This window comes from Coloeus monedula (genome assembly GCF_965178545.1).
Source record: "Coloeus monedula genome assembly, chromosome: 1".
Lineage (NCBI taxonomy): Eukaryota > Metazoa > Chordata > Aves > Passeriformes > Corvidae > Coloeus > Coloeus monedula.
Genome location: NC_138781.1, coordinates 87,390,463 through 87,412,019, shown reverse-complemented (window position 1 = coordinate 87,412,019; position 21,557 = coordinate 87,390,463). Strand labels below are relative to the sequence as shown.

Here is a 21,557-nt window from a genome sequence, read left to right as displayed (position 1 = left end):
GCAGCAGCGAGGGCAGCCCCGGGGGCCACAAGAACAAGAAGGCGCCGGAGCCGGCCAAGCAGCCCCCGCAGCAGGCGCGCTCGGGAGTCAGCCGGGAGAAGCCGCGGGAGGTGGGCAGGGAGCCCGGCGCCGGCAAGGAGGCGGCGCAGCGGCCCGGCCCCGGCTCCGGCCCCGGGTGCGGGTCGGGGCCGGCGGCGCTGGTGCCCGCGGGCCGGCAGCAGCACTGCACGCAGGTGCGGACCCGGCGGCTGATGAAGGAGCTGCAGGACATCGCGCGGCTCAGCGACCGCTTCATCTCGGTGGAGCTGGTGGACGAGAGCCTCTTCGACTGGAACGTGAAGCTGCACCAGGTGGACAAGGACTCGGTGCTGTGGCAGGACATGAAGGAGACCAACACGGAGTACATCCTGCTCAACCTCACCTTCCCCGACAACTTCCCCTTCTCGCCGCCCTTCATGAGGGTGCTCAGCCCCCGCCTGGAGAACGGCTACGTCCTGGACGGCGGAGCCATCTGCATGGAGCTGCTCACTCCCCGCGGCTGGTCCAGCGCCTACACCGTGGAGGCCGTCATGAGGCAGTTCGCCGCCAGCCTGGTCAAGGGGCAGGTAGGGCTCCCTGCTCGGGGAGGAGCACACGCATCCATCGCTCGGGGTGCGGGTCCGAGCGGTGTTCGGGTGGGAGCCCCAAAGGCGACCAGCCCGCGGCTGACCGCGGCCAGGCCCGGTCTCCCCGAGGACCTGGTGTCACCGGTGGGGCGAAGGCGGGGACACACGTGTTTGGCTCCGGGGTCCCTTCTCGGGCAGGTGCGGGAGAGGTGCGGGGCAGCTTGGAGGGACGAGGAGCACATGCATCCATCGTGTCCTCCCGTCAGGCTTTTGTCCCTATGCTTGGCTCTGCCGCCTGTGGCACACCAAGATACCGTGCCCATTACCCCTGATGGGCACATCCTTCGCCCCACAGCAAAAGGCGGCTCTCCGGGCTCCAGTGGGGTTTGGGACTGGAGTCTCCTGCCCTTCACCAACCAGTCGGCCATACTCGCTGGTCTCTTGCGTGCTGTGCTGCCGCTGGCGGAGGGCGCGATGCTGGAGCTGCTGCCCCCAGGTCTTTGTCTGTGCTGTCCCACTTAGCATCCCTCCGGGGACAAGGGGCGACCCCGGCTTTGGGGCTTGGCACACCGCTCTGAGGTGTGTCACGGGGTCACACCGGGAATCGCTGCCCGAGCAGCACAAGCTGCTGGCAAACTTGTGCAGGTTTCAAATCGTCCGGCCCGGAAAGAACAAGTAATTTGGGCTAGGTACTGCAGCTGCAGCAGCCAGACGGTTCCTGCCAACTCTTCTCTTAGAAGGAGGTGATCAGTTCCCCCGGCAGAGGATCTTGTCTGACCTGAATCGGTGCATTTTATGCTGCTTTTTTTTTTTTTTTTTCCCTTTTTCTTCTGCAGAATATCTGTAGAAGAGAAGTATTTCATAAGCCGTTTCTAATAAATGAGCAAATAGTCCTGATAGGCAGTACCTCTTTATGGTTATTATAGTGGGCAATGCACACATGGCTCTGACGGGGTGGTTTTCCTGTTCGTGAATGCCCTTGAACTCGGGGGACATGCACAGCTCCGTGTCTGTCAGTAAATGATACTAAGCAACTTCTTAAATTTGTATCTTGGCAAGGAGATGGGGAAAGAGTAAATAATAACATACTTTTATTTGCTTACAAATGAGGTTACTCCTGTTTGCATCTATGGAACTGCTTGCCTGAGCAGAAGTAAAGGCTTGTTTTTTCTTAAGACTGAAAATTAATTTTGATTTTTCAACAGGCTCTTTTGTAAGTGGCTTTTCCTCCTTTTAACATTTGGGTCTACTGCTCCTTTTTAAAATCTGATAGTATTTTTCTCTGCACTTCATTTCAAGAGGTCAAGTTTCCTAGGTCACCTTGGAATATAAAAAAATATCTACCAGGAAAAAAAAAATTAATTAACAGGGAGCCTCGGGTACGTTGAAGTTCTGTAACTGCTCTTGCTGCATCTTACTGTTTGTTAGCCTGTCTCTTTTTAGAGAGGTCATAGTTCTTGTTATTTGTTAGAAGGACAATCCTAAATTCTCTCATTTTGTAACAATTCAGCCTCTTTCTGCAGTGTTGAATTTTAAAGGGGTTAAATGAATACTTACTGGGATCATAAAATGGCTCAGTGAAGAGAATCACTGAATTGTTTTATTAGTAATAAATTCTCAGCTATATAATCTGACAATTTTCTTCCCTAAACCACTTAAGAGATTTCGAGAAAGTAGTAGCAATTTTTGATTACCAGACGATGTTTATGTGTGCATCGTTAATAAACACATTTAAAAAGCAACAGTTTCAATAACATTCTTCCAGAAGTTTGCAAAGTCAATTGCAACAGAAAGAGAACTGGCATTAAAAAAAAAGGCAGAAATAAACTGCTGACAGTAACTTAGTAGTTAAAGAGATATAACATGGCACGTTTCAATCTCTCAGATTGTTCATTCCAAGTGGAAAGGTTATTAGGCAGTATGGTCAATAAATTTGTTTTCTGGGTTAGAGAGATGTTGCCTGTGATGGGTTTGCCGGCCTGTCACTGTAGCTGGGCTCTGTGTCATGGGAGCCACGTTTCTGTAATTGCACTCCTCTCGTTATGTAATCCCCACTCCATTGCATAATAGGGCTCAAAATATGACTGGCACTCTCCTATCCCCGTTTCATTTTACAGGTGATCTACTTTTGACCATTTGGTTTTTAAAACTAAAAACGGAGCCGACGGAGCTTCGAGGGCTGAGGTGCTGCATTCCCCAATGCTGCGTGGCCAGGTTTGGGTGACTCCTGCCATGCCGTGGGCAGTCTTGGTGCCTGCAAGGAGCCATCCCGAACAAAGAGCCATGGCTGTCGGCAGGTTAATTGTGTAATTTCTGTAAGCAGCCTGCAACCTGCAATAGCATGAAATATTCAAGATGCTGTTCATCAGCAAGGCTGGAAGGGTGAGGGCCATTCTCCATCACCTCAGAATGAACCTGCCTGAGCAAATGGCAGCAGCCATCAGGCTGAGGGGGAGATGGGGCACTGCCGCCACCAGTGAGTCAAAGGGACCTTCCAGAGAAATGTCACTGGTTCCCAGCACCATGATGTAGCATGAAATCACTCCAGCCTGTGACGCATCCAAGAGTGCGCCTGGCTGGCACAGGCGCCAGTGTGAGTGGGCAGGGCTGAATGTTCTGCTGGCACACCTTCCTCCTTGGGGCAATTCAAGGGATAGAACGAAGGTGGCTCATTCCATGAGACATTTTTCGTCAGTCCCATTTTGCTGAACCAACTGTGGCACTGTCATTCTCTGCTGGTTCTTCAGAGAGAAGCAGCACTTCTTGGTCTGCTGGTAGAGCTGAAAGTAACTGTGAGTGTGTGTGTGACCTTCTGGTTTTTGACAAAGTGATCCAAGAGCAGATAAAATTAACATTGAAAATATTTTTTCAGGCAGTTAAGATTCTTGACAAACTCAGATTTTTTTTCATAGATTTCACAGACATTTTAGCAGAGTAGAAGAGAAATGGAGATAAGTCATTCTGACATCTCATGGGATGTCACTCAGGAGTTGAGTCTGTACGGAGACTTAAATGTGCAACTGAGAAATTAAGAGTTAGCACTTTCCTGTTACTTTTCAGCATTGCCATTGTATGTGGGGAAACCTGTGTCCAAGTTCCCAGACCTGAGCATGTCTCCCAGGGCTTGGATTTTAAAGCAGGGGGGCTGTTTCTCTAGATTTCACCAAGCAGGAACCATACACTTCAGGTGACCTTGCTTGAGAGGTGCCCTACCTTACAGGATGCCCACCCTATTGTGAATCTAGCATTGTATTTTTAGATATTTTTTGTCTGTAAATAAAAGTGTTTAAAATGGAAGAGCGATGACTTTTGTTTGAATGTAACAATTCAGCAGTCCCAAATCTAAGGGTTTTTTTCCCTCAGTTTTCAAGGAAAAAATGTTAATTACCAAACAAGTTGGGGTTTGTTTGGTTGGTTGCTTCAGCTATTCAGCTGAGAAAATCAATTATTCACACAGCTCTAGTCAGTATCTTGAGGGGAATTCTCAGTACATCAAAGGCCGAAGACTGTTTATCTGTCTGGGATCCAGAATCCTATTTTAAAAAACTTGGTGTTGTCCTTAACTCAACTGTAGCCTTGCTTCTAAAGGGATGACTTTGTACTTGCTTCCTGCACAGTCAGCTGCTTGCTAGCTCCTGGCATCACAGGCAAGAGCTTGGCCCTGCTGAACTGGCGACAGAGTTGCCGTGAGCCGCTGCAGAGCCGGGGTGCCAGCCAAGGAGGTGGGGTCATGCTAATGAAATAATTTAAATACCGGTTGTTTATCATCCTGGAGGCGACTGTTTGACATGTCTGTCTAGGCAGAGCTTCCCTTTTCTGTCTCTCTGTGTCTGTCCAGGCCGTGGGAGTGGCCCTTGGAGTGTTACTCCTTCTTAGCCCTTTAAAATGACTTATTGATAATTTCAGAGAGAGGTGTAAACATTAGTTGCTCTCCACTCCCAGATAATGGTGTCATTGTCACAATTATAGCAATAATTGGAGAAAGGAAGGAAGGGGGAATGGTACCAGTTGAAGGAGAGGGATGTCATGACGGAAGGTTCATCATGGCTCTCCTTGTGTGACAACGCACATGGATGACACCAATGCCCATGTTTCAAGGAGCAGTTGTCTCTCTCATTTGAAAATGTAGGAGATGATGTGGTCCCAAAGGAAAAGGAGCTGACTTTGTCCAAAAATAGGAGAGGTTTTTGTGTTGTCCAATATATGTATTGTTTCTCACCGGACGGAATGATTTGCTGGTGGTTTGATGGACATTTAAAAGAGGACAAAGCTATATATACCAGCATCCAAATAATGTATCAGGATTTTTTTTTCTTTTTTTGAGAGCAACAGACAGAGCTGCACCTGATGCCTTGGGGACTTTGGACGTAAGCTTGCAGTAGTGCTGACCAGTAGATGCCTTGTCCTCTTTTTTACAAGTCCCGTGTTCTCTCCATGGACGCTGGGGACAGCCGGCCAAAGGCAGCTGTCAGGTAGCTTTCAGCTCTGCAGATTGTCATGAAAAAAAGGTCTTTGTTTTGAGGGAAATACTCCCTTATTCTTCCAATGAATAGGAGGAGCATAAAAATTTTTCCAGGATTCCTGCAGGGAATAGAAGAAACATACAAATTTTGCCAGGACATATTGCAGTAGGAACAGGGAACCCCTAATTTTGAGTATTGCTGTTGTGGGCTTCTATATAATGATTTAAATAAAAATCAAAATATAGTTTGTAGTTAAGCTTTGATTTTGTCTCGGAAAAGTTCCTGAATTCAAATAAAAGTTGTTGGTGTCTGGTACTTTGATCCTTCACACTGTAACATTATACATACCTCAGTGGAACCCTGTTCGTTTGCTTCAAATGCTGTGTGCCTTGTATGACTATTGAATGGATTTATCTTTCCATTTTAGAGATTCGAATATCCTAGCTGAGTTTTACCAGATTGAAACAGCAGAAATGGGCTTGTTCTATGAAAAACAGCTACAGAAGGTAGCTGTTAATCATAGTCTAAATTACTCCCTCTTCATCCTTTCAAACAAAAGTGTGCGCAAGCAGATAGCAGATGGGACTTGCACGGTGTCCAGGAGGTCAGCAGATTCCAGGTCTTTCAAATATGTATAGCAGAAATTGATTGCAAATCCATGGGGTTTCATACTCCAGATGCTGGGTTTGAGGAGTGTAGCCATGAATAAATCAGCTAATCTCAAAGGCTGCAGAAATGTACAGAGGACACAGTGGTCTCTGAATTATTTGGAGTCATTGTATCCTATTAGGGCCTTAAAAAGTAGAACTGCTTTGCTTTTTGCTTTTGATTGCCTGAGCAAGTGATGATGGTTATTCTCAAGGGAGGAAATGTTGCTTTAGGTCCATGGGTGAAAAACACATCGACTCATATACAAAGATGACAGAGGAGACAAAGACTGTGTTAGGGGACTTGTTTCCCATGAAAAGGTATCTTTTATGACCCATGGATGGGCCAAAGAGATAACAGAATATTGTTTGCCTACAGAGGAAAATCAGATCTTTTTTGCCTTCTAAGATGTCTCTTTTATTTCATTGGAGAAACCTAGGATTGTCAAGCTGAAGTTTAAGTGAGATCATGTGTATTGAGATGCTGGGCCTGATGGACGGGCTGGAAAAAATAATTGTTCATGTGTACTCTGATATATTGCTGTTCTGACCATCCACTATTATTATGCAAATGTATTCTACTGAGAGGAATGAAGACACAGGGATTCCAGCTCATTGAAATAGGAGGTTGGTTTAATTCTTTTAAAAAGCAGAGGGAACATAATCTCCATTTTTCTTCTTCAAAGCATAAAAATGAAAATTTTAAAATACTTTCAACTGTCCTCCTTACTGTTAAAATAGTCATCAAATAAACTAAATCCCTAAATTGAACTAAATTACTAATTTTAAAACATGCTTTTATGGAGAGAGAAGTAATTAGCTGATCTCCTAAATACGAATTTGAAAGAATTGTGGCTTTGGATTTTGTGAGAAAATTGAATTTGCTGAAAAGAGCAAGATTCTTCTTCCCTGAATCATTTAAGTGTTCATTTTCTTTAGTGTAAGTGTTCAGGCAGAGGGAACCATGAAGCATTGGGGTGCTTTGTCAGATACTTTATTGAAAATTGTATTTTTTCAAATGCAGAAAGCCTAGTCACGAAGGGTGATGTCCTGAAGGAGTAACCTCAATAACCCACTTTCTATTGTGAGGAGGATTTACTCTTCCTTTTACAGGCTAGCCTTGAAAATATGCAGTTTTCCCACTATCCACACAATGCCCAGGGATTTCCATGCATGGCCAGATACTTCCAGATTGAAGATTTGTAACTCCACAGTAATTCAGCTCCTCGTATCTCAGGAGTCTGATTGCCAGGCATGATCTGAGGCATGTCCCCCTGTGGGCATCTGCTCTCACCAAGTGGGACAGTGGTTAGGTAACATATTTGCTGCGTTTCTTTTTCCCCTCTAAGCTCCTTTGGACTGGCGGCAGTCAGTGAAGGGCTCTTCTTTTCCTTGACGTATTCAGTCCTTCACATGCAGTTTCCAGTTTTCTCCTGTAAATGCCAAGAAAGGTAATGCTGACGTTCATTGCAAAGGGAGATGGGCAGTGGGAGGATTGCTGGGTGCAATTCCTCTGCAGTTAAACAGGGAGAAGATGCTGTGGTAGTTATGCTGGCTGAATGGCTCAGAATGTTTCTTAGTTGTAAGGTGCACAGGATCCAGTTGTCATACCTGTAAGTGGAATAGCAGGTTTCTCTTGGATATCACTCTGTTTTTTGGAAGTGCAGGGTCTGGTCTGAGTTGTACTCCACAGGTCATTTCTGGAGGGTGCTGAGCACTCTATGGTGTTTAGCTCCATCTGGAAACAGCAGTAACAGAGTAGATCCTGGAAGTCTCAGGACAAGCTTTACAGGAAGGACGTGATACTGTTACCTAACCTGGCTTGCAGTGAAATGAGCACTGCACTGGGAATTGAAAGAGCCTGAGCTAAGAAGAAGCGTAGGTGTGCTTTGATGAGAATGAATTTGTAGTCCAGTCTGCACGGAACAGGTAAGTGGGCACTGCACTTCAGATGTTCAGGTGATTCCTCTTCTGAAACAGGATCAAGGTGCCAGTCTGATTCGCCCCATTCTCATTAAAAGTCACACTGAGGAAGGACACATCAGCTGTGCCTGTCCCCAGCCATATGTGGCAGATGTGTGCCTGCCTCATGCACGTGCAGAGTCTGTCCTTGGAAAATGTCTTTTTATCTGCTTCACAATATTGTGCGTTTTCCATGTTAAAATTGATGATCCTCATTGATTTAATCCTTTTGCTGCGCAGGCTCTCCAAAACCCATGGAACTTCTGCAGTGACTCCTTGATAGAGTTACAAGTCAGTTATAATCCCAAACCTGCATTCAAAGACAAGTGAAAATAAACCCGAGGAAGGAAGACATAAGCCTGTGTTATGAAATGGCCTGGAGCTCAGATGCTTGTCATAGTCAGGCTTTATGAGCTGTGGAATGATGAGGTATTTCTCCCATTTCTAGACTTGTGTTACAAATGGTAGCAAGCCCCCAGCTGCAGTATATAGGGCTCGTTCCCATAGTACATGCCCATGAAAAAACCAAAAGCATTGTGAAACAAAAAAAATTGATCTTATTAGTTTTTAAAATTTTCTGTGAATTTCTATAATTATTAAATTTTATGTAAATTTGACAGTATTATTTCCATTAAAGTATACCTGGCATTGAAGTGTTCTATAATTATTTGCGGGAGAAGGTTGTTTCACAGTTTGAGCACTTAGCCTGAGAAGAGCTGATCCAAGTTTAGTTTCCAGGTTTTGCCACTGACTTCAGGTGCAGTCATGGGCTAGTCATATAACTTCACTGTATTCCTCTTTCCCACATGTAAAGTGCACACAACTGTCTCCCAAAGGTCATTTGAGGCCATGTGCTTAAAGCACTCAGAAGTGAGGGCTCTCTGAGTAGATGTCCATGTGCATCAGTATGAAACATACTGCAGTCAAGAGATTGGCACGTTCATATAAATAGCAGTGGGATAGCACATCCACTTGTGACTCTGATCTTACTAAATTTGGGTTTAACTCGACTAGATGTTCCCAGAGGCAGCCTGCTTTTTACTACTGTTTTGTTCTTGTTTTTGTTTTAGCATTGTAAAACTTAGGGAAATGTGAAGATAGACATTGTTGTGGTGCCTTTGTCTTTACAGCCTGTCACAAAGGATGGTTGGCTTTGCTTTGGTTGGGTCCACACCCGTGACTGTGTTTGACTTGGGTAACTTCAGGTTCCTGATGTGGAGGACCTGTGGGCTTATGCCCACATATGTTGTCATGTTCCCAGCCTTCTCACATGGAGTGGTCCTCAGGAACTCTGCCAGTGCCTGATTCCACAGAGAGGTAGTCCAGGGAGCTCAGCAAAAGACTGAGACTACATTGCAGAGAAAACATCCCTCTGTCACCTAGACTAACCACTACCCTTCTGGTGGCAGGGGACAGGGATTGTCTCTTTTGGCAGAAGCCCACCATGTTGTCATACCTGGAAATGCTTGAGACACCAGAAATGTGGCCAGTGAGAGTAAGAAGTTTTCTTATTCTTTTGCCAGCACAGAGTTTGTCCCACCCGTAAAATGCAGGGAGGGAGTTTCTTAACCCACATCTGTGCTGAGATTGTGCTGCCAGCTCAGTGCTGACTTAGGGAAAGGCGAGGAAGAGCAGCACAGTGCTCTGTAGCTGTCAGACGGAGACTGAGGCTGTAAGCGTTTGTATCGATTAAGAGCTACTGGCACCAGGCTGCACACAGACAAATGAGCATAAATAATTACTCAGCTGGAACTCAGATTTCTTTTTCCTGGACAAAGAACAGTTACGCTCCCAGAAGGCACAATTTATAGGATGCTTTAATGCTGGAACTTGCTAAGTTTTCACTTCTTTTATGGATTATTCTTAAAAAGGAGAGCAAAAAAGGCATGGAAGTACTGCTTTGGAAATCACATATTTGCAGGAAAACCTCACGGTTTTAATTCACTTTTGCTGCAACATTATGAGTATTTGTCTGTATCACATTCTATACCACTTTGTTTTAGCTATAGCTAATAATCATATACAATACAACATAAGTTGTGTGCAGTTTTTGAGACATGATTAACTGTGCCTCATCAGTACATGAAGGAAAAAAATTATAAACCATGTAATTGGGGGGAGAGACTGTGTATATTGCGCTCTAAGAGCGATGTTGTGACACATTGCAATCAGTGCACTGAGAGCATGACAGTAGCTCACTTCAGCATCGCTCTGCTTTTGAAAGCCTCTCTAAAGCCAGTGGAAATATTTTCCTCTGAAAGCTTGTTTAAATATTCTAGGATAAGGCTGGTTCAGGCTTAAACACTGAGTACCTCTGTTCCTTATCGGAAAATATTTGTTTGCATAGAACAGTTGGGGCCCAAAGCCATTAGTCACTGGCACATTATGGAACGTGCTACGTACCAGAAACTCATAGCATGCTTCAATATTTAGGAAATCCATAGACTTTGTGTCATCCATGGAGAGACCTGGGACAACAGACTTGGAAAATGGGCATATCCCTGTGGATCATCTTCCTGTCCATGGGCGGATCACCACAGATACCATGTCTGGCACAGTGACTTCCTGTAGTCTTTTGTGTGCTTCTCTCTCTCTGCTTGTTTTCTGTCTCTTGACATTTACCTAGGGATGGGTGAGCAGAGCCTGCTGCAGCGATCTGTTAAGAGATGGAGGCAGAAAAGGAAACTGTAGCCATCCGTGTATCCTTATGCTGGCTTACGGGATGGGCCAACTTTAGCCCCATGTGCAGAAGGCTTATATGATTTGCCCTTGGGAGACCAACCCAGAGTTATTTGCATTGCCAGGACTAATGAAAGTACACAGGGCTGAGGAAATTGTGTTAAGAGCTGTGCTAACAACGTGATGGTTTGCCTACTTCTGAGTCTCTTAGCTGTGCACTACTGGAAATGTACACAGCTTTTTGTTAGCTGGTCCAGGTAAAAAAAGTCTGGATGTGGCTGAAGGGTTTGCTGTGACATCTCAGAGATCCATACCACAGGGGCTTACATTGTTTCCACAATAACATCAGTCCTGTAAGGGCTGATGGCTGAGTACAATAAATCTCTGAAAATTTGAACCTAGTATAGCAGGAAGTGGCATCAGGAGAGGACTGACTACAACCTTGAAGGGTTCAGGAGCTGGCTGTGCAGTGCCACAGCTGACCTGTGTTGGCAGTTCAGCTCCAAGTGTCTAAGCTGGACTTGGAGACCACCACAGGTCCCTTCCAGCCAATACTTTTGGTGATTGTATGATCCTGTGGAAAGCTGATCTCCGTTACATAGTGCTGTCCTTCTAGGGAGTGCCAACAGGACACACATGGAAGCACACCTGGAACTGTACTAAAATTGTTGGGTTTGGATCTGGGAACTACTATCATTGATTTGACAAGAGAGGGAGCTCACATTGTCCAGAGAAATCCTCTTCAGGCCGTCCTGACTCTGGAAAGACCAGAAGAAATATCAAGACTGCTTTTCATGGCACCATAGGCCAGGTGTTGGCAGATCCATGGTCATAGTGGTCTCAAGAGTTTCAGGCTTCATATTTGGATTCTGTACAGGACTTAACTCTTTCTTTGAGCTTTGATCTGGTGATGCTGGGGAAGAATCGACATGGCACATTGCTGATAGAGGTACTGACGGATTTTGAAGAGCTAATAGTTGTTGAGTATTTTTGAGGGTGCACTTCAGTGTCACAGAGCATTATGAAGGGGAGATGTGTTCACAGAGACTACTGTGGCATCACTTGGAAGTAGAAAAGCTCCCAGATTTGCCCACAGAGGTCCATAGATGTGAATGTGTCATGGTCTAACCTCAGCTGCCAACAAAATTCTACACAGTCACTCTCTCACCTCATCCTCTGGCTGGCTGGGGAGGAGAATCAGAAAAAAAAGTAAAAACTTGTGGGTTGACATAAGAAGTTTGATAATTGAAACTAAGTAAAATACAATACTAATAATTATAATAATAACAACAAAAACCCCAACTGTAATTACAAAGAGAGAGAGAGAGACAAAAAAGCACAAGAAGACCAAGTGCTGCACAATAACATTACTCACCACCCACTGACAGATGCCCAGCCCTGTCCCCAAGCAGTGACTAGCCCCTCCCAGCCAACTGTCCCCTGTTAATATACTGGGCATGATGTTCTATGGTGTGGAACATCCCTTTGGCCAGTTCAGCTTGCTATTCTGGCCATATTCCCTCTTGGCTTCTTGTGCACCTGCTCACTGGTAGAGCACAAGGCACTGTGAAAAAATCCTTGGCTTAGTGTGAGCATTGCTCAGCATCAGCTAAAACATCAGGGTCTTATCAACATTATTCTCATGCTAAATCCAAACCAAAGAAAATGATCTCTATTGCAACTGACACCAAGACAGGGGGACGAATCATACATGAGATTCACCTTGGGTATTTTGCTGAACATGGCAGGAGGGAGTGGTTGGTCCCTCAGTTCAGCCAGGATCCTGAGAAGGATGCCCACAGCAGCTCGTGTTCCAGGAGGTCTTTCTGCCCGCCATCATCAGGGATAGAGACTGGATGCTTATCAGCTGTTTGTGCAAGCTCATTAGTTCGGGCAAAGCCTGGATGAGCGGCAGGGGATTGCTCGCTGTGCCGCGCTGGCTGGGCGCAGCAGGAGCACGAGCAAGGGAGGAGGCTGAGCGCAGCACACGTCCCCCTGCGCTTCAGCACGGCTGCAAAAACCAGTTGGGTGCTGTGGCATTGCTTTCACCTTTCATATGTTTCTAGCTTGTTAAAATTATATCTTGATAAGTACATGAAGTCACAGCAGATGGCAAAATCTGAAACGTTCTCTCCAACTCTTTAATTAGGTTTTCAGTTATCCCTTTATGAAAGACACTCCGTGAGTGTCTGAAAGTATTGCAAGTATTTAAATAAGCTCCTGGTGTGACTTCTCAGAGCTGAAGTCAACACTGATATCTTTATGAAAGGCTTTCTTGGGCTTTCTCTGTTGTTTTTAACCTCTTGTGGAATGTTTTGATCTTGTTCAGATATCAGTTTGATATCTTTCCTTGATGTGGTGCTGGACACATCAAAACATCGGCAATGCTAATGATCTGTATTCCTTACCCTGGCAGTAGTGACGCATGTAGTTTGGGGATTGGTCAAAATGCAGTTGTGTGCAGCAGAGCTGTGGACAGCACATATTTACATACTGTATTTACCATCACTATCATGTTTACAGAATGCAGCAGCTCACAGGCTCCTGTCCAGAGTTAAAATGACTGCATGTTTAAGTAGCAGGCTGAAAATAAACTGTAGTCAGGGCTGGTAGTGGTGCCTGGTAAGGTTTGACACTTTCTTCTGTAATTGTGTCCAAAATTACATTTTTTTCTTAAACTTGGGAAGAGTTTTCTGGGAATGGCAAAAAGCTAAAACTCAGTAAGACAGTAGATACCACCTAAGTATAGGCTTGAAAGCATCTGAACTCTGTCAGCTGAAATTCCAGCCTTCTTTCTTTTTACCCCAGGTTTACTTGAGGCACCAAATAGGGAAACTTGCAATCCAGGAGGTTAAATTTTATCCAAATTATATACAGCTGACAGGATATTGGTTAATAGGAGACAGTGCTGACCATACCACCCATAGTTTCTGTATAAGCATAGAAATACATGGACTACAGCGGGGTAGAATTAGCTGGTCTTTGATGATGCAGTTCACAATACAACCTGCATATGGTACCAGAGTGGAAGTGGATTTAATGATCCGTTGCATTAATAACAGAAAACTTTCAGAATAAACTCATGAAATGATGCTCCTTTCATCTGATATGGCTCCAGTAACATTTTACGTGATGTGATGATATTTACCACATCATTACAGCACCAGAGGATTCTTACTTTTCTGCTTTGAAAGCCATACATAGTCAGCACCAAACATGAGCTGTTCGCAATGCAAAGATCCTATTTCTAGGTACAGCTTAGTATTAATACTTTGTTAAAGCTGGGGAAGATGTGAATCATACTGTCCTAGGTACTATGCATATAATTCCGAAAGGTATCAAAGCCTTAAAATATAAAAAATAATGTGCAAAACACAGGAGATGGCAAATGGATGTGATCCAGAAATTAAGTAGCAGAGTAAGTTTATATTTCCTTTCAAAAGTATTTAATCGGTGAGATTTTGAGGACAGCATTTTCTGTGCTGATTTACTCTTCTATTGCACTTTGTTTTATCATTCTCTGTGTTTCTCTAAGTGTGATTCCAACAAAACCTCAGATTAGGAAGAAAATACAAAATGTTTTGTAACAACAAAAATACTCCTGCAGAATAATTATGATTGATAATTATATATGATATAATTATGTATGATAATTATTCAATACAAGTTTAAAAATATGTTACCCAGCTTTATTTAATTATTCCATCTGTCACAGCTAAAAATGAGCATTTTCTAAGAAAATTTATGATTGGGGCTCAATTGAGATCCATTCAGATCATCCTTATTTGGGACATATTAATTGCTAAATCTGTGAGATGTAGAAGGTGTCTTGCTGTTCGCTTTATCAAGGGGTATTTAAAGAGGAAATACATTTCTAGTCTGTAAATGGCAGCCAGGGAGAAAGGCAATGAAAAACATCGACAGGTAAAATAGCTGTTTTGAGGAAAACCAAATGGGTATAAACTGACTATGAATAAGTTGAGGTGGGAATTGGAGGGTGTTCATAATCTCTGGTTAAAGTATGCTCTGAGAGAGAACTCAAACTGCACCAAAAAATGATTTGTTAAAGCAGGAGTAGGAAACTGCTTTTTTCTTTCATGTGTGCATAGTTTTGCTATAACAGGAGCAGTGCTGAACACAAAAGAGCCTCTGCAATATAGTGACAGCTTTCTAGTAAGAAATTGTTTGTCCATGCTGCAGACTAATCTCACTCTTTTTAGTCTATAAAAGTAAATGTGATATTCTGAGGGCAGATTTTGTTTTCTTTTTTCCCATTTTCACCCTTTTTTTCCCTCCGTATAGCTGACTATTTTCTCAGTATTTGTTGCATGCTATTGCCAATGCCAGTTTTTGGTTTGAATTCAAAATTGACACTAAAATCAGGGAAGCAAAAGATGATTTTTGAGCTAAAGAGCAGAAAAGAATGACAACATACTGACTTGAGAACATACTAACTTTGTTCTTAATAATTGTAATACTGTAATAAGGTATCTGCTCATCAAATACCATTTATTGTTAAAAAGGCTTTCATGCTATCTATCAAACAATTACTAAAATTACTAGATTAGTGACTTCGATAAACTTCTATTTTGTAACAAATCCAGTAGGCATAAATACTTTATAAAGATATTTATTTTATTTTATTCATTTTTTAAAGGTATTAATTGTTGCAGAGTTGTATTAATCTGTAGCTGTATTTCTTTCTTCTGTCTCTGTTGGTTGGTAATTGACACAGACCAATGTGAAAAATAAGGTAAGCTATTGTTAACTCAGTAAAAGTCTCTACCGCCAAACAAGGATTTGAATTTTATACGGCTGTGCAGTTAGAGGTAATATCTAATTGCAGAGTAATAAAAATGCAGTATATGCAAGTGGGTATATTTTCATTTGTTATCAAACTTGGCATGAAGGCGTAATAAACAAATTAGAACTTTTGATTTAAGATGGAAGCAAGTTGGTTTAAGGCACTCGTTTTAAAAAAGGCGGAGCTGTTCATTTCTCACGGGTCAGGTCGGAGGAAGGGGAGCGGAGTTATGTTCCGCGGGATGGATGTGATTCCGAGGGATGGATGTGATCCCGCGGTGGCAGCGGGGGTGAGGCAGGGGCAGCGCTGAGAGCAGCCGTGCCCGGGCAGTCTCTGACCGCCAGGGCTGCCCCCGGCTGGGCAGGAGGGGTGGCAGGGGTGGGCGTGAGGGTCCTCCCGCCAAGCACGGAATGCTGGAGGTCCCGGTGCAGCCGAGAGGGAGGCGAGCCCCAAGGCATGGCCGCAGCGGCGGCCGCGGGTTGCTGTAAGCAGGGCAGCGTGCCAGCGCAGGGGCTCGCCGGGAGGAAACAGCCCGGCAGATGCCTTTTTTTTTTTTCCTTCTTTTTACCCCTTCACTGAATATCATTTTAAATCATCTCTAATAATCCATTTGTCTGCTCAAGTTGGGGAACTGTGCTTGCTGGTACCCGTAAGTGAATGTCTCTCGGGCTGATGCGTTGGAAAGTTAAGCTGTGGTTTCCAGATGCGCGTTCACATCTCTAATGAAGGTTTTCTCTTTGTGTTTGGTGCAGGGCCGTATCTGCAGAAAAGCTGGCAAATCAAAAAAGTCATTCAGTCGAAAGGAAGCTGAAGCAACATTTAAGAGTTTGGTGAAGACCCATGAAAAATATGGGTGGGTCACCCCACCCGTCTCTGATGGCTGATGTTAGCAACCTGCACTTGACAAAAATGCTGAACAAAAGTACTGTGACATCTCCTCAGTGCTGTACACCGCCCATCCTTTTCTACTTCAGCTTCAGTTACATACCATGAATGTCAAGGAGACATCTAAGTTATTTATGAACAGATGTGTTTACAGAGGGAGAGAAAAAAAATGCTGTGTAGGATTATATTTCAAGACTGGAGAATGGTCATCATTGAAGTCACTTGAGCGGATGCTGAGATTGCGTCATTTGCCCCCATACAGCCCACATTGTCTTCAGCTTCTTTCCATGACAGCAGCACCAAACAGCAGTACTGGAAAGTCTATCCATTACTGCTCAGTTCATTTAAATGTAAATGAAACAGTTAATATTTAATAGGGAAGCAGTGCATTGCAGGTACATGTTTGCTGTGCTGTTTATCTTTGTCTCCTAGCAGGTCAACATAACTTGAAGATTTGTCTTTATGTGGAACTGTGGTCTGCTGTGACTAAATTTAGACCTCATTTGTGCTCTATATATGACCTTTAATTCATAAATGAAACCAGAATTTAAATGCTGAAAGGTCCTAGTGTTGAAAAATTATTAAGTGGAATCACCCAACCGGTTACAATGTGCTCTCTGTGCTGATATTGTGATGTGCTGTTCAGAAATAAACCAGTGCAGTTAGCTGAAGGTTAGGTGGTTTTTGAAAACACATCCATGCCAGGGCTCAGAGGGGTTGGTCGGTGGTAGCAGAGCAATGATTACCCTGCCGGTACCTTCTGCAGTAGCATGTGGCCTGTCAGTTCTTCAAAACAGCAAAACAAACAAGTGGAAATGGACAAAGCAACCTTAAAATTTTATTTGTTTAATTTTGAAATTATATGCCAGTAACGGAGTAAAAATTTTCAAGTCAAATGGATAATGGTTTGTAAGATGATTTGCATGACTGGAATTTTTCTTTTTTATTTTCACTCAATAGACATTGTATGTACTTAGAGCCCAGTATCTGAGAAAACCCACTGATGTATATAAATGTCCTATTATTTAATCATTGAAATTTAAGTTTTCTGGTAAACAAATTGAAAAAAACAACTTTCTAAGGGACTCCATAAAAGCTGAAGGTAATGTTAAGAATGGTATAGAAAAGGATTAAAAAATGTGGATTCCGAATGGAAAATCATATTGGACATGTGCTGAATAAAATCACCAGTATCGTTCTGTTGCCTCAGGAATTCAATCATTTTGGCCAGCTTCTGTATTCAAAGTAATAGATTTTCTGTTGTGGCAATCTAAGCGCCATATAGATGTATCTGTTGTGGTGGTATTTTAATTGAAAGTAGGACAGTATCGATTGTAAGACTGATTAGGAGGGGGGAAGCAGTGTGTATTTGGAAGCACTTTCCATTATATGGCTAACACAAGAGCAAATCGAAATGGTTGACCAGTTTCTGTTTGTATTACAGCAACACTGGAGACTATACAGAGAGCTTGGGGGTCTGGAGTTTGATTTAAAACTACAAGCAGCATAGAAGAATAAAAGGAGGACAATGGAGTTCAAGCACAAGAAAAGAAGCAGCAGAGCAGATATTCTTGCTGTACTGGTGCAAAAACACTGCTCAGTTAGGCTGTCGAGCTTTGTCAGCTAGATCCAGAGAGAAATAATCAAAGCCTTCACCAAAAGGAATATGCAGGTCAGAGCCACTCAGTTTTGTGGGCATACTTGGTTTCTTGCACTTCTGATCTCCATCAGTAGTCACTTCTCTTTCTCCTCTGATCATTTGTGGTGTGCCTTAACTCAGTTACAAAGGGAAATGTTTCATACTACAAATCTGCCCAGATCTTGCTGTCATTTATCTCACTCTGCTTTATACCTGGAGACAAGGCTATAAGCAGTGTATATATATGTACTTTTCCTCTCAAACTGCATATCAGTTCTGTGCATCCACCAGTAGAATGTGTCTTTCGAGTGAGGAATAACATTTCAAGTAATTCACTTACTCATTTTTTATAAACTTTCTTTGCTCTCCCTTATGAGAGAGGAAACTGGTATGTTAAGCACCAAATAATTTGTAATCCCTAGTGGGACTCCCTGAGAACACAGAGAGTGATCTAGCACTGGAAAGCATAAGGTTTATTTCCCTTCAGAAAAGCTCTTCCCTCACCAGCACAGTAAAATTATGTTAAAAACAGCATGAAGGTGTGGTAAGTCTTTGGGGGGGGATTATTTCATTTTCTGCTGTTTTTTAACCTGTCTCTTTTTTTCTGTCAGTGGGTTATTTTAAATCTTCCTGAGAACCCTATCTTTAATATTTAATTAAAGGGTTAGCTAAAAGGAACGTAGTGGGTGGATTGCTACCACTTCCCTCAAACCTACTTATTATGTGTCTTCTTAAGTGTGCTTTAAATAGTTAGAGCAAACATCATCGCTAAAAATCACAGTTACTTTCTGGCTGTAGGAGGTTCTCTGCATCACTCAGCGTCTTGGAGCAGTAGGAGAGGCAAATCAAAAAATCTGGAGTGCTTTGAAGCTGTAGCAGAAGGGGAGCAGAGTACGTGTGATGATAAGCTGCAGCAACAAATCGTGCGAGGAAGAAAGAAGGCAAAGTACACTGCATGAACTGGGGCAGGATGAAGTTCCTGCTGCACCAAAAATAATACTGCTGCTATTAAAGAGACCATGGTTTGTGGCAGGAGCAGCCTGTGCTGGGGGCATGCAGGAAAAAGGGGACAGCAGGGAGTACAGTAGCTTTGTGCTTCTGAGCAGGGAGGGAGGGAGGGAGATGGCTAGGAGAGTGGTTAATTAAGAGATCTATAAAGAGAGCTGATCTATTTTAGGGGAAAATTAGTTCATGGTTTTTGTCTAGCTGCATGCTAGACAGGTTCTAATTTCTCTGCAACAGACAAGCCTAAAAGAAAAGTGAAGGAGAAAACTGGGAAAGGAAAGATGTATGAGTGGAAGGAAAAGAGGAAGACCTGACAGAGAGAGAGAGAGAAGGAAAAGTATGGGCTGGAGGAGATACAACTGGGCAGGTGAAACACAGGACAATAAAAAAAAAAAAAGACTGATAATGGAAGGGTATAAAACCAGGGAAGCAACACAGCATTAGAAAAAGCAGTTTAGGTAGGACATACTGCAGGAACTGATTGCAGAGCTGCTCCAGGTACCTAAGATCCAAAAATGTACTTTTTGTTTGTATCCCAGAAAGTGAGAGCTCCTTCCTTGTTCTCTTCTTCTGGCAGATGAGAAGAAGGATGTTAGGATTTGGAGCTGTGTTGTGGAACTTAAATCAGGCCTTCATGTCTCTTATGTGACTGAGAAATAAACCCAAGTGTCATTCCCAGATTCTAAATTCCAGGAGGCCAAAATGAAAACAGATTGGACAGTCATCTGCTTGGTCAAAGTTCCTCAATATCGGCAAAGTGAGAGGATTTGTTTTGCAGACAGCAAACCTCAATATTCCCCATTTATCCAATCAAAAGCTTCCTTAGGATTTCTTGAAAATTAGCAGTCAGCACAGATCCTTCAGCTCTCATTAGACCCATTTCATCAGGAACATTATTTTCCATCTGCTGTCCCCAGAACAGATGATTAATTTGAAACTATCATCTGGGGAGGTGTGAAGCTGCATTGGGAAGTTACCTCCTGGCTTCTTTATAATATATCCTTTTGGAGGATCTTCTTTGAGTCTAAAAAAGCTGCTTGAATGAATACAGGCATTGAGCAAAGCAACCTTATGATGAAGGAAGAAAGCTAAATACCTAAATGCTGAAAGATTTCCACAAAGAACAGAATCGATGATTCATATGGGAATGTATTTCTATGTCGTGAGAAATTGGTCCTACAAATTCAACAGTCAAAACCTTAGCAGTCAAAGACCTCTTACGTTGTTTTCTCTCCCAAACAGAGTGTGTCTCCTTCATTCCAGTCTAAACTTCAGTCCTGAGCCCAGAGAAAGATCATAGGCATGGTCTGTTTATTTGGTGCTGTGACACTGTCATATGTTAAAAAAAGAGACTCGTTTCATTATCCTTGTCCAAAGCAGTACATAAGACCCTAAGATGAAGCTTCTTTCATAAATAGCAGGGTTGGAACAAAGCCTTCTTAGTATGACATCACATGTATTTACATGTGATATGACAATGTAACATATATATATATGTATATAAACTTTTAGAAAACTCATTTAGAAAGACGTTGAGAGTCACAACTGCCGAGCAATAATGGCCAGTGCTCTGATGTGCATGCACTTTTCATTCCACAGGAACTTGCAGTGGAGAGAAGTCTCATCTTGATAGGCTGACTGTACAGAGTAAAATACCGTAGAATTAACTGGCTTTGGGATTTAAATAATTAATTTAAATTAAATGGGTTTTCTTCTCCACTTTTTCATTTACTTTTTTTTCAAGATTTTCAGGCACCCACATGGAGCCACAGTGTCTTCATCCTCCACTGGCAGTATGATCAGCGTGGTAATTTACATGACTCCAGTGAGGTGGTTGACTATGAACATACTTCTTGTTGGAGAAGTTTTTAGAGGATAACTGACTTCCAGCTGAATGCCTGGGTGTGGAGCTTGGCAGACGCACTGAGGATTCACTTGTCAGTGTTACGTAGGCAGATGTGATGCATGCATAGGCATCCCAAAGCTTAGCTGAAATTACATGGGGAAGCATTTGCATAGAGTCAGTGTGAAAAGTTTGTCTCTTCCATGCAGGAAGTAACTTCTGGTGAAGAAGTTCTTCTCACACTGTGCTGTGATCTAGACAATAGAGTTAAGTAGGCCAATATAATTGGTGGCACAATATAATTTTCCAGTTATGTTTTCCCTCCCTGACAAGCACCAACTTAAATGGTCTGCTACAGACATCACATTTCAGAAGATGACACTCAGTAGTAATGCTGAAGTAAAACTCCTGGATATTATCTCCTCCAGCCTTCCCAGTGCATTCCTGAGGGGAAGATGTAGCCATGATCTAAGTGAGCAAGCAAGACAGAGAGGGCTGTGCACATGCACTGAGAGCATGCACTGCCCTACAAAGTGCCTGCTGTGGGACGAGGGGGGCAGCAAGCCTCTGAGCTTACCTAGACAATGTGCATCCTGTCTTGTTTTCAGATACTGACCTTGCAAACACTTCACAAACATGCATATCACTTGGATTGAATCGAAGGGTTCAGTACGCCTCTGACCCAGGTTCCTGCTTGCAGAGCAGATGGGTTACTAAATACACACTGGGTTTTCATGTAAGTTGGTGACACAGTTAAAGTTTTGCTTTGCTGGCTCTGAAGAATAAAGTGGCTGTCAAACTAGGTCTGAGCACAAATAGGTTGGAAGTGAGTCACCTGCTATTATCAGAACAGTTGCGCTTTACAGGTGGTTTCATCCTTACATCAAAGGGTGAAGGTGAGGTACTGCAGGGACAGTCACCAGTAGGACACTGCAAGAAGATAAAAAGACAGCCTGCCTCTGTCATGTGTGTGTGTCCCACATTACTGACTACTTAATTGCATCCTTTGAAGTGTACATTGCTCT

The 21,557-nt window shown here is 43.2% G+C and overlaps 1 protein-coding gene across 1 annotated transcript; it reads left to right on the top strand.

Annotated features, from left to right (window-relative positions):
* Positions 1–251: 251 nt before the first annotated feature.
* Positions 252–16,146, top strand: UBE2QL1 (ubiquitin conjugating enzyme E2 QL1; the record flags this gene model as incomplete). The annotated part of the gene is made up of 2 exons (XM_082282305.1): positions 252–605; positions 15,913–16,146. The coding sequence occupies 2 exons, from the start codon at positions 252–254 to the stop codon at positions 16,042–16,044; spliced, it is 486 nt and encodes a 161-aa protein (XP_082138431.1). The 3' UTR covers positions 16,045–16,146.
* Between the last annotated feature and the right edge of the window lie 5,411 nt (positions 16,147–21,557).